The sequence below is a fragment of the Aquila chrysaetos genome, chromosome 16, assembly GCF_900496995.4.
Source record: "Aquila chrysaetos chrysaetos chromosome 16, bAquChr1.4, whole genome shotgun sequence".
NCBI lineage: Eukaryota > Metazoa > Chordata > Aves > Accipitriformes > Accipitridae > Aquila > Aquila chrysaetos.
The window spans coordinates 14,175,765-14,188,767 of NC_044019.1; the positions used below are offsets into that span (position 1 = coordinate 14,175,765).

The window sequence follows — 13,003 nt, forward strand, 5'->3', positions numbered from 1 at the left end:
TTTCAGGGTGGAGGGAAAGAAGGAAGCTGTTGTATGTACTTCTGTTGTTGAAAGTCCTAGGAGATCTGCTGTTGTTACTCGTGCAACCTCCACGTGCGCCTGTGCAAGACACTGCTGTTCCATTTTAAAGAATGTTGGTACAAGATGTGTGTGTGGTGTCAGAAGTTTCTATCTCTTATAGGATTTGTTCAGGCTGCTTGGCAGTCACTGCTGTTATTTGACTTTGTGTAGCATTCCTGAGTGACTTGATGCTTTTCTGCTTAGAATGCTGGACCTTGTATTTGAAGTGTGTTCGTCTGAAAGAAAAATTCAGTCCTGTCTTTCTTCCTGTTTGCCCAGTCACCACTTCTTGCATGACACTGACTTCCCTCCCCTACCTGCATGTTGTCAGTCCTGTTGGCGACTAACTAGTTCTTGCCATCTGCAACCACCATAAAGATCATTTCTGCATGAGTGACCGGAGGTTTTGCTTGGTTACATGGCTGAACACAGAGAAATTGAGGAGGAGGGGAAGAATATGATTTGATTTTGCTTTATAGGACATTTTTTGAGTCATAAGACTTAAATATGAGGATGGAACACAGATGAAGGAGATCAGTTTGACTGTATAGGAGAAAGGTGACCATGGAAAAACATTTAAATGAATGGCAGCAGAGTGCCTGATGTAGTCAGCTAAAACATAGGGGAAAAGGAGGGTGGAGGGGGAAGACAGATTCAAGACACAGGTCCTGAAGACTGAATAATCACACAGGGATAGCAGCATTCCAACCTGCTGGTATGGTGGGAGTGAGATGAGGAACGAGCTATTCTATTTCTTGGACGTTATTTTTCCACCTCTCCCACTATTTATTAATAATAATAATAATTATTGACCTGCAATGGGTTTTCTTTCTCATTCATAGCACATCTTGAAATTTCCAGTTCTCTTCAGCTGGAACAGCAACATCTGTCCTCACCTTCCAGCCTCAGAAATGTTTAGATCAGGCCTGTGACCTAGTCCAGCACTTAATCAAATACTCACTATTTTTTCCTTTAAATTCCATGAACTCTGGATCTGATTTAAACAAGACTTAAGTAATTTTGGGACTTCCACTTCCTTTTCCCCTGTATTAGAAATCACGATGATGACAGATCTTTGTCACTGAAATTATGATGTTATGTTTTCACCAAAAAGTCCCCTGTGTTTTCTTAGCAATTCTGATATTTTTACGGCATATGGCAAGTCTTGTGCTTTTTCTTTAAGCTGGATTTTTTCTTAAAAAAGGCTCTAGAATTTTTTATCAGTATTTGAGTCATGCTTGTGGTATTTACTACCAGCTTATAGTTCTGAGCAGCTGAATATTCTGTAAAGGGAAGAAGAAAATACTGAAGCAGAAAACATATCATGCTTCCCAAAGGCTGGGAATGGGTGCGGTCTGTGGTAGAGAATCATCTTGTGTGGTTTTGATTGCACTTAAAAATGTGCACAGTAGAAAAGTGGAGCTTACACTGAATTTGCTGAAAACTCTAGCTGACACAAAAATAATTGGACATTTGAACTTTTGACATATGAATATCTTGATTTACGTGCAAAAAAAGGTACATACTTTCTTCTTTTTTATTAGCTTTTGTGCTATTCTTAATTCCTGATAAATGCTGGTCTTAGATGTTTTTCTCCATGTTAGAAAGAATGATTTGATAGCCTTGAATTAAAATGCTTCAGTTGTATGGAAATGGCTTTCTGTTCGATGAATGTCCCAAAAAATAACTGTAAAGGGAGGTGTTTACCATATGTGCCTTTGAAGTTAATTTGGAGAAACTGCATGTGTAAAGCCATTGTTATTTTGTAACCCATTTAGAGGTTGAAGGGACTGAAGTAAGGCACATGCTTTAGCTGTTTGTGGATTTTATTCAGATTCATCCATCAGTTGTCTCTGCATTCACCTGTTTTTAATGCAGAGGCAGTTTTTACTCATAAATGCCTCTGTAGAACATGGAAAGAGAGTATGTGGCTGAAAATACTCAGCAATGAAAATGGTCTCTGTATTTGAATCATGACCTGGATGAACCATGTGTTACCTTGTGGGAGAGTGAGGCAGCATAAATTTAGATTACTGGGAGAACACATTTTTCAGTTTAGTGAGAAACAAGAGCAGCAAAGTAATTATTCCTGAATAAAAGCTGGCTGTGGGGACAAAAAAAATCAGAGGTGACATTTATTTTGCGAAACTTCCTCAGGCATTTTTATTTTGTGACGTGTCAGATTTTGATTCCTTTTCAGACAAGCCTTTACGGGTTGGGAGGGGGTTGAGTCTAAATCTGATTTCTGTGTTGGTTAGCCTCTCAATTAATTTTCATCTTTCTCATCTATTTCCAGGTTGCTTTGCCTATGGAACCCCTTGTTATTCAGATACAATGCAATCTTGGGGAGAATTTTTTCTGCAAGGTTTGGGATCAAGACTTTGTCAGTGGAAGTTGCAGAATTTCAATTCAATATGATTCCAGTAGTCTCTGATCATCATGATCTTTTAAGTATATGTGAACACTGCTATAAGACTCTACATTTTTACTTTTTTTTTTATATTTAGAAGTGGGTCCAAGAGTGGGGAGATTTTTAAGATTCTGACATGATTTTAGTTTTTTGCTGCAGATGTCAAACGAGTTTAGCTTTTGTTTTGTTTTTACTGATTTGAATGCATGAAGACATGTACCTAAATTAGGGCAGCAGAGGAGTTGCCAATCAGTAATGAAGATGCTCTGTCATTTTAACTGTGTGGGTGCTTAATCATTTTCCATAATAATCCTCTGCTTTAAAGTACAAAAGAAAAGGGATTCCTACAGGGGCACTGTGCTCCTCTGCAGACAAGGAAACATGGCATCTTTTAAATAATGGAGAAATGCTTCTCTCCTCTGGTGCCTTAATTCTGAGTAGATATATACTAACTATTCCTACTTAAAGACTGCTTTTCCTCTTTTGACCTCAGAACACTTTTAAAAGGGGATAATGTCACAGAAAGAAGCTGAGGCACAAAAAATTGAAATGCCCCAACCAAGCTAACTCAGCATGTCCAAAGTGGAGCCAAGAATAAAATTCTTGTCTCCTGAGTCCCAGGCCAAGGGTCTACCTTCTGTGCTAGTGGTCCTTGATTTTTTTTTTTTTTAGGTAAGCCTCACTGCTACTACTTCCCTCTTGCCTTGCTCTTCTTTCCCCCTCACCACTGATTGCTCTTTCCTCATATGCTCCACTCCCTCCTACTTGCATAACCCATTTTCCAGACCCATCCTGTGTCCTTCTCCTCATTTCCCACCTCTTGTGCTACTGCCGCCTCTTCTCCAGTCACCCACTTGCACTGACAACCACCACCACAAAGCATGGCTCCTGCTGAGCTTATTTGCTTGGGCTCAAGCCATGTGTCTCCTGTTTGTTCTGGTGTGACTCACTGTCAGCAGCCTCTGCATGGGCTGTGTTGTCCCTGCTAAGCCCTTTGGGTCCAGAAGCTGTGCAGGTACCTTAGAGTGATATCTGAGCTAATACAACTGCAATACTTTGCCTTTTGCTGACTAAGGAATCTCTAATCTGTGCTCCATGGGCAGTAGAGAAACCAATGGAAGCCTTGGAGCACGTGCTCTTAATATTTGGTACCTGGAGATGTTTGGACCTATGTACTTGCATAAAGTTTTTTAAATATTCAAGTGAATGCTGAGGGTTGAAAACCTGGCTTTGTCGGCCTGAACCAGGGAATATATCTTTCCATGCGGGCAGATGAATGTGCTTAGTTTTAAAGCATTTGCTTTGTCAGATAAGGAAAGAAAGTCAAGAGATGCAGTTCTGGACCCATTTTCTAACTTGAAGTTTAATTTGAATTCAAATATTGTTCTTGATTGCAAATAAGCATTTGTATTCCCCAAAGAGAGAAATATTGCACCTGCGGTCCTGGATGAATGCAGAGGCTTTGGGACCTCTGAACAGACAGGTATTTTATGCCCAAACTCAAATAAGTGAGTGACTTAAAAATAACCTCCATAATTTAAGCACATTTTTATGAAGTGAATTTAGTTTGTGTGTGAGCTCGGAGACAAAGTTGCTTCCAGGATATATATGGAAAGCAGAGAGGTAGGCTGCTTGTTTTGAAACTATGAAAAGGATATGCAAAGTGGCAGGGTAAAAACTGCACTTGTTTTTTCTTCCGGATATCTTTTTTGTAAGCAGCTCTGTGCTCAGTTCCTTTGTGAATGCCCTTGCCTTAGCCCTGCTTGCCCTCTTCTGTATTTCAGTCTGCTCATTTGTCCTAGCAGCCATTTGTTCCAGTGATGTATTTTCTCTTTGGCCCTGAAACTTTAAGGAGAGAGAAGGCAATTTATGTGAAAAATCACTTTATCCAGATTAATGACTGCTGCACTTGACTGTTATCACAGCGGTATTAGCTAGATTTTTTTTTTTGTTGGAGTGAGAGAACAGAAACCACTTCTCAGATCCTTGCTGTCTGAAATTGTAGTTGCAGATACACATCAGGTTGGTCCAGAAAAAACGAGTACCTTCATGCAGTCAGAGGAAAAGCTATATGTGTAGAAGGTGTGGTTGAGGTGTGCTTTTAATATTAGCAAGTAATAAACCACTAATTGCCAGTGGATTCAGATGAAGGACCAGCATCAGGTCGTATAGCTGGGAGTCCATTGCCGAAAGCTGAGTTTGCAGAGAAAGAAACCCGGATGTTCATGTCTAGCAGGAAACAGGCAGAGTGTAACTGAACTACAGAATGTGCTTCTGCTCTTACGATGGTGTGAAGTCAGTAGTAGTCGGTGGCATTATTGCAAGCCTGAGGTCAGAATCTAGCCACATGTATAGTTTTAATGCTTTAGTCAAGATACATACTTCCTGTGGTGGGAGTGGGCAAGCTTGAAGGAATTGTTTTAATCATAATACCCCAGCAAAAGCTCCTTAAAAGTAAGGCAGCTGGGATGATGTGATAAATTTCTCTTAGAATTCAGTGTCAGGATTTGGTGTAACAGCTCCTGAAATTTTCCAGTTGTCTCCCTCTTTCCCTGTGTTATCAGAGCTGCCACTGTTGTGCAAGGGGAACTCTGGGGTCAGATGGATCTTAAGCTTTAGAGCATCTCCTGAAGGTCAGTGGATGGGAAGTACTGTTCTGTTTCTGAAGGGTTTATAAGTCACCTAAAAGACCTGGTTACCTCAAATCACAGTAAGCTGAGAGAGGAGTACCTAAATGAAAATGGGCCTGGTAGATGTAAAAAGTAGCACAGAATGATGACTGCTTGACCTGTTAGCTAAGGCTCATATATATGCAAAGTGCAGTGGAAGGGGAAGACCTACGTGGGATTTACAGGGCTGAATTATTAGTATTCCTTATAGTAATGGAGAATTGAGCAGCCTTCACGCTGGGCCCTTGAGTTAGTGTTAAATAAAAAATGGGGCAGATAAATCTATTTCTGGTTTCGTAATACATTGTAAAGGGAAAAGTTGTTCATTAGGCAACTTTTAGATCCTGGATTAACCTGGATCTTACTTCTGGATGTAAGAAATTGCCCATTTATCAGTTGAGAATTACAGCATATAAACAGTGGGAGAAAAATATTTCTTGGGAGAAAGGATAGTCAACAGAAGCAGAAATTAAGCACATCGAGGACTACAAAGGAGTTTTCTAATTACGTACAAATTCAGATTATCAGCCTTTCTTCTATTCCTAAAATGCAGCTTGAGGTCTTCCTTGATTTTCCTTTTGGAGTAGAGTTTTGTGAAGGCAAGGTCCAGCTGCAGTTGCGTTTTTTGTTTATAATTTAGCACTTACCAGAGCTATGAGTGTTTCTTCTGGTTTTTTGGGGGTTTAATCTCTACTTCCTCCAGACTATAGGGATACTTCTTTTACATTTCCATTCTCATCAGCAGTCGCAGGTGCTGTAGCTTGCCTAGAAGGTTGCCAGCTCTTTTGAAGTTCTTCACGTGAGGATGAAGGTGTGTCCTTCCTTATAGAAGTACTTTACCAAAAATGCTCAAGCAACTAGAATGCTGTTGACACACAGTCCATAGTTGTCATTTGTAGCATCTAAAATGAAATTTAATCCCGTTGTGTTTCTTGGTTCTTACTGCTGCATGTTTTGTGTGGCAAATAAAGTGCGACTTGGACACCTGGATTCTTTCAGTTTCATATCAGGTGGACTCCTGTGACTCAGTGAAGAACAAGTGAAGGCCAGGGCCCAAAGAAGTAAGAAAAACTGAATTCATTTAATCAGCTAAAAAGACAAACTTTTATTATTGTTGGGGAGGGAAAAGGAAGATATCTAGATAATTATAGGGTTTTTTAATCTTCCCTCATAAAATTACTAATGGTGTGAATTCTTCAGACATCGGTTGTATCAAGTGTTTGCAGGCTTCATTTATTATCTACTAACCAAAATTAGTATTGTAGAACCAAAGCAATACCAAGCTTTTCTCCTACATTTCTGTTGAGAACACTGTATTTATTCAAGATTTTAGAAGCAAGTCTCTGGAAACCCCTGATCGCTTCAGAAAAGGATTCCCCTTTACACTATACAGCAGGCACTGAAACCATGATACAAAATTTATTTCATGCTAGAATTGTTTTGCATAACATTGTGCATGCATTTTACTCAGTACTAAATTGCATACAATGCTGTTGTCTTGTTCCTTAAACTTTGAGACCATTTATACTTGAGTATTTTCCTGATTTTGTACTATAAGTCCCAGTTTTAAAATAACACCTCTTTTGTTTAAAATTCATACTGATTACTTAATATGAACAATTTATGAAGGGTCTTTACGTTGGATCTATACATTGATAAAATACAACATAACCAGAGCTGGAAAATTAACCAGCTGTTACTGTCAGGTCCGAAGGAAGGTCCCATGTGTCACAAGCATGCCAACAAAAACAGACAGGAAAAAGTTTTTCTTATTTTTATACACTTCTAGTTGGATTAAAAGTTCTTGATTTCCATGTCGGTGTGATGAACTGTGAAGGCGTGGTCAATATGACCGATGACTGCCTGATTGCACTTTTTAAAACCATTACTCTGTATCTTGTATACAAAAAGAAGCGATCCATAGCAAAGAAATGTACAGTTTTATAATGTTTTACATTTTGGCTACAACAATGTATGTAAAAGTAAAGAGCTTTGAAAGAAAATATATAACTTTGCTTTTTTTTCTCCTTAATCATACATTTGCAGTGTTTCTTGGTTTTTGTTTTTTTTTTTTTTTTTTTAATTTTTGTCTTCATGCAATTCATGCTATGGAACAAAAAAATAGATTTAAAAAAAAAGGATCTTCTACAGTTTTGTTACATTTTGGCCGTAGAAAAAGCCTGCATCTCTAGTACAACTCCAAAACCACGAAGAATCATCCGTAAAACCTGCATGGAGCGAGTTAACTTTGTCCAAATGAGAAGGTCTTCTATGCCTGCACAGTTCCACACAGATGTTTTATTAGCCATCAATGTTCATCTCCATCTTGCCTTGTCAGGTCACTCTGACTGCCTCTGTTGGCATATATTTAGCAATGACTGGACTTTCTTTGCAAAGATCTGCATGTAAAGAATACAATCAGTACTTGAGCCTCTTCCCTGCGCTTTTCACATCAAGCTCGGCATCTTAGTTTTAAAGGAAGGAGGAAAAGGTGAAATAGCTACATGCAGAGGCAGCCATATTCTTCTTCAACAGGATTTTTTTTCCCATGCAGTCAGCCAGACTGAGACCTCTCTACAGTGTATCTGAGTATTGCTTTCAGCTTAAAATAGGCGCCCATGCAAAGTTTCATCCTACTGTGCTTGTTTGCTCAAACTCCTGCAGGGTTCCTATGGCTCAAAAATATCCTGAGAAAAGCAAAATCTTCCATCGTTGGCATGTTTCAGCATCGACTAAATGCCTAACCCATTCCGTACAGAGCCAGTAGATCCACCATTAGCCAAAATAAGCATATACTAGCAGGATGCACCAGGAAGAAAACTATCTGGTGCATCTACCCTTCATCCTATGTACTGATACCATGCAGCATGTATGGCCCACCAGTACTACGTAAATGCCTGCCTATTGTCATCTGAGTGCTATTTTAGGAGTGTTGTCACCTAGCATCAGTAGTAACACCATTCCCAGCAGGTGCTACTGTGAGACATTGCATCTTCAGACTTAGTCACCTGGATTATATGCAACATAGCATAGGCTAATTGAAAGTAAAGCTTTTTAGACCATTCTCTGCTACTGATCCATGCTACAAAATAGATGGGATGGGAGACCAAGAACGTCTCACTGGACTAGGAGAGCTGTAGGGCGCAGACACTGAGGATAATCCTATCGCTTTTCCACTTATGCCAGCTATGCTGTTAAGGCTCCGTGACATTTCGTAACCTTCATTTAAAAGAAAAATGCAAAGTACAGCATTGGATCAATGACAGAATGGACTAAGAATGAGGTCAACATTGTAGCCAGTTCAATAGCATCTGCATGCATGGACATGCCGAGAGTAGTATCGCTTGCAACATGACTTGGAAGGCCATTGGGGTAGAGAACAAGTTTAAAAAATATATATATATATATATTTAAAAAATCATCTTTTCTCAAGGATGGTCAGGCTATGTAATTGATCCTACAGGCAGCAACATGGTTGTATCCTAAAAAACCAGAAGAGTCAGTGGGAGGGATTTTCTATGTCTCTGTCATACTTGTACCTCTCCCTTCTACTTCATGCATTTTGACCTCAGGCAAAATTAAGGTTTCTGGTATCTTTGGGGGTGGGAGGGGGAAAAGGCAGCAAAATCCATAGAATTTATTGTGTTGCTATAGAGATACTACTCCTTTGTTCTCAGCATTAAAAAAAAAAAGAAAAAAGAAAGAAAACAAAATTGCATGCATTTGGTTTCCCTCCCCCCTCCCTCCTTCCCCCCTTCTTTTTCAGACATGCACATAAACAGCTCAGCAAGTGTACAGAGAGTTGCACAAAGTATGGATGAAAGTCTGTTGGAACAACAATTAAGATGCTCTCAACGTGTTTCAAACAGGCCAACAATATGCTGACGTATATTACTCTTTAGCCAACCAGCCTCTGTTTCATTCAGTAACGAGAGGCGGTTGCAGTGCATCGTGAAAACCATACATTCTTCATCCCAAAGGATGTGCCATTTGGAGTGTTCCCCTGATCCACTGGAACCACCCGAACTCGCCCAGGCTGAATGAACGCGGCCAATGCTTATCCAATACAGAATCAAGTAAAACGCTTTGCTACAAAGGTAAATTTTAGAGGATATACTTTCATATGAAAGTCTTGTGGTCCAACTATATCTTTGTTGATGATAAGCTTTAAACTTATAAATACATACACTATCTATAACTGGCATTTACTATAACTATTGCCCATCATACAATGGCACATGGGAATTCTATACTCCATACTCAGTGTATGGTTACATCATACAATCTTTGCAGTTTTAAAATATTGACTGTATCATATACTATATACAGTACACCAGTGATAAACACTGATTTGGAGAGAGATTTCTTCTCCAATTTTGCCATTCCTTGTCAACGTTGATGCATACATATGTAACTAATTCTGGTTTGTATGGTTTCCTCATGTTAAATTAAACAAAACAGCCTGTTTTAAGAAGGGAAGGTTTTTTTCATTTGATTTGACTTCTGTTGCTAAATAGATTATTCTGACCATTAGCAAACTAAAATGCAGTTACTTCTGAGAGATCTGTAGCTGTCAGAAGTCTGAGAAACTAACTATTAATGATTTATTTATGAAAGTGATTTTAGATGGATTATTTTCCAATTGTAAGACACCTGTGCTAACAGATGTTCTTGTATGCTTCTCTTTCTCTGTTGAATTAAACAGCTATGAATATCCAAATAATTTGTTTTAGTGCTTTGTTAAGGTAGCCGAATAATCATTTCATATTTCTTGAGGATGTTTTGCTTTTGTGTTTTATCTTTTCTGTCTGCCGCCTCCAAGTCTGTGCTCTTTAGAGTCTGGTAAGATCTGTGAGCTTTCCAAGCGGCAAACTTTCATTGCTATGAACTGTTAATTGGCCTCTCCTTGGGGGATGGGCTAATTTAAGGACATTGTAGAGCATCCTCCACTAAAGCTTACTGCACCAGCTGGGGTGGAAGACTCGGCTGGCTAGCATAGCTGCATGGGGTAGTTACAGCTCCTCAGGCTTTTCTTTCTGAAAGAAATAGGTTAGAAACTCCAAATGCAGACATCAGGTGGTGGTTTCCAGCCCAAACGTGCATGTCTACAGCAAGCACACTATTGCGTGCTACAGCTACAGCTGACTTTCTCTTATTTATTTAAAACGGTTGCTAACTACATGGTTACAGGACCCCAGCTACATACCCTTTCTTATTCCTCCATCAGGCGGGCAGGGATATTCCCCGGTTGATAAGAGGAAGCAGGGTCCATATCTCTCCCGAGTGCCAGAGCGGGTAAAGGGCAGGCCCTCATCAGGCGTAATAGCCTGGTCTATGTGGGGACAGTCTTCATTTGCCAGCGCCGCCTTGGCCACCTCACCATTCAGTTTCGAATCTTCAAACATATAAGCAGAAGGCTATTGAAACACTATGCACTGTTTGTTAGAGTTCCAGCTGCAAATTAAGTGTTCACAGCTAAAGAGTTCTATAGCGACACTATAAAAGGTAGCACATCTGTCCTAGACACTGCATTCATGTGCACTGCACCAAAATAAAATAAAGTCTGTTAAGTGGGAGGAGAAACAAAACGTGATCGCATTAGGTGTAACAGCAGCCACCTGTACTTCCGCATAGAGGGGCAGTTTCAGAAACGGGCGTGCATTGGTTCCTAGTCCTGCGAGCAGAAGACTGCGGTTAGAAATCGGATTACGTTTTTGCATGACATCGGATGGTGCATGAATGACCTGTTTGTCATGAAGCCGACTGTCGCTCAGAGCTTTGGAGAGGCAGTGGACTGTGAGTTGTGTTTTAGTATTTGAGTATATTCTGTTTGTGCTGATTTATACTTGTGTGCAATATTACTGAGGGGAAAATTCCTGCTCTTCCCCTCCCCGAATTTACCCAGATTGTTTTATAGCATTTCCGGTATCAGTCGTGCGGAATGGCTGTACACGTTTTAGACACACAGAGTACGTTACATATGGAAATATGACAGCAGAATGTGGATTTTTAAAAAAGCAATCCATTTTCTGATGTTCTCCTCTGAAACACATACAGTATTTGCAATGCCGGCACAGGACACTACATATAGAAAACACTACAGCAGGCCATGAATTTGGAAAATAGAGTAAAATTTACTCTCGGCTGTAAATAATGAAAATAGGTTGTCGGATTTGCCCATTTTGCTCCACACATTCCCATGAGGATAGACTGAGCATAGTATGTTTTCTCTGTGTGACTTGTTTGACATTTATAAAACAATTTAAAGTGCTATTGAGTGTAGGATTTATTTTAGGGTTGTAAAGTGCGAATTAGTGTATTGAGAATATACTCGAAATATGGCACAGCTCAATATGAGTATTTTGGTTGAAGGGAGGAAAAAACAGTCAAAATGTGCTTTCTGAAGTTTCACAAATGCTGAGATATGTTAACTGAGTGGTATTGGCAGCATCTTACACCTCGGTTGCACAATGCTTATTACCTAGACACTGTAAGGCAATGGGTGGTCCTGCAAGTCTTTAAGGAAAGACAAACTCGACGGATAGACTTAATTTCAGTGCCTTTTCCAGATTCACATACTAGCTTGTTCTGAACACTACATGATACTATCATTTACTTTTCAGTGGTTTTGAAGCCAAGTAATAAAACAAGCCCAAAAGAAAAAATACATTAGGTAGGGTTTGGAGATATGATTCTGATCCTCTGGTTTCAGATGGACAACATAGATGAGTAGTAGGCAAAAGCCTTTTCAAGTTATATTTGTTGCTTTGCGCACACACACACACACACAGATGTATATGACATATACTATGCATCTATCCATGCACCAGTAATTGTATTCTATGCCTTTTCTTTAGAAGTCACTGGTTTGTCACAACATAAACAGTCTTTTCTGCAGATCTCGCCTCTGCCTCCTCCTTTCTTCTCCATGCAGAATTAGCCAATTATTTCCCCAAAGAGGGAGGTAGTAATGTTTCGGTTTGTGAGCAATGAAATAATTAGGTCTCTCAATACATTTTTTAAAATGGCAAAAGCTATAGGTGCATTTTAATACTTGTAGACACTAATTTCAATAGGATTCTAAAGTTTTAAGGTTGCACTGAGTTGCACTTCCTTTCTGTTCATAATACTCACTGCTATTTAATACCACTCTGCACAAAAACTTGGCATGGCTGCCATAGTAACTGTGAAATTGCAGGTACTGAGCTGTTGATTTAAAAATCACTTAGCTGTGTTTGGGGAGAGCTGCTGTTCTCATGGGGATAAGGAAAGAGCTGGGCTTCTTCATAAGCCTCTACTGCTACAAGCTGATGGCTCTAATCCTGAAATGAGGGAGGCAGCTGTGTCAGCAGAGCTTTGCACTGAAATCTCTGAGACTCCCACCGCTACACCTGAGCCTGGGTTTGCAAACTAAACTGTTAGTGATAGAGGGGGCACTGGTCCATTTCTGGAACTCAAAACACCTCTGAGTGGAGTGGTTGTGGGTCAGGTTGTTCACTGGTAACAGCCATTGATCCTTTTGGAAGAAACTTGCAGGCTCTGTTCTGCTTGAATGACAAGGACATTGACCTTCTTGGAATTAATTTCTTAAATTGCATTATACTTCCCTAGCAACTTGAGCTGAAACTTGTTCTTGCAGCCTCCTCAGGGACCCTTAGTACTGATGAATTTTTCTGTATGCTTGTTGAAAAATCACAACCTTGTTATTTGGGTACTGGTCTCTTCTATCAAGTAACTAGTGATAGAACGAGAGGAAATAGCCTCAAGTTGTGCCAGGGGAGGCTTAGATTGGATATTAGAAAAAATTTCTTTACTGAAAGGGTTGTCAGGGAAGGGTTGTCAGGCATTGGAACAGGCTGCCCAG

At 39.8% G+C, this 13,003-nt stretch overlaps 1 protein-coding gene across 5 annotated transcripts in view; it reads right to left on the reverse strand.

Annotated features, from left to right (window-relative positions):
* The window catches only part of KCNC1 (potassium voltage-gated channel subfamily C member 1), a 133,034-nt gene that overhangs the window by 11,715 nt on the left and 108,316 nt on the right, over positions 1-13,003 (reverse strand). The window contains exons 3-4 of one of the 5 annotated variants that reach the window (XM_030039605.1): positions 10,346-10,534; positions 6,220-8,358 (exon numbers count right to left, since the gene is read on the reverse strand). The exons of 1 other annotated variant lie outside the window; for it this stretch is intronic. In XM_030039605.1, coding sequence (XP_029895465.1) covers positions 8,222-8,358; positions 10,346-10,534 — 326 coding nt within the window. In that variant the 3' untranslated portion in view covers positions 6,220-8,221. Of the gene's footprint in view, positions 1-6,219; positions 8,359-10,345; positions 10,535-13,003 lie in introns of those variants that run through there. 3 more of the 5 variants (XM_030039607.1, XM_030039610.2, XM_030039609.2) reach the window with 3 other exon arrangements.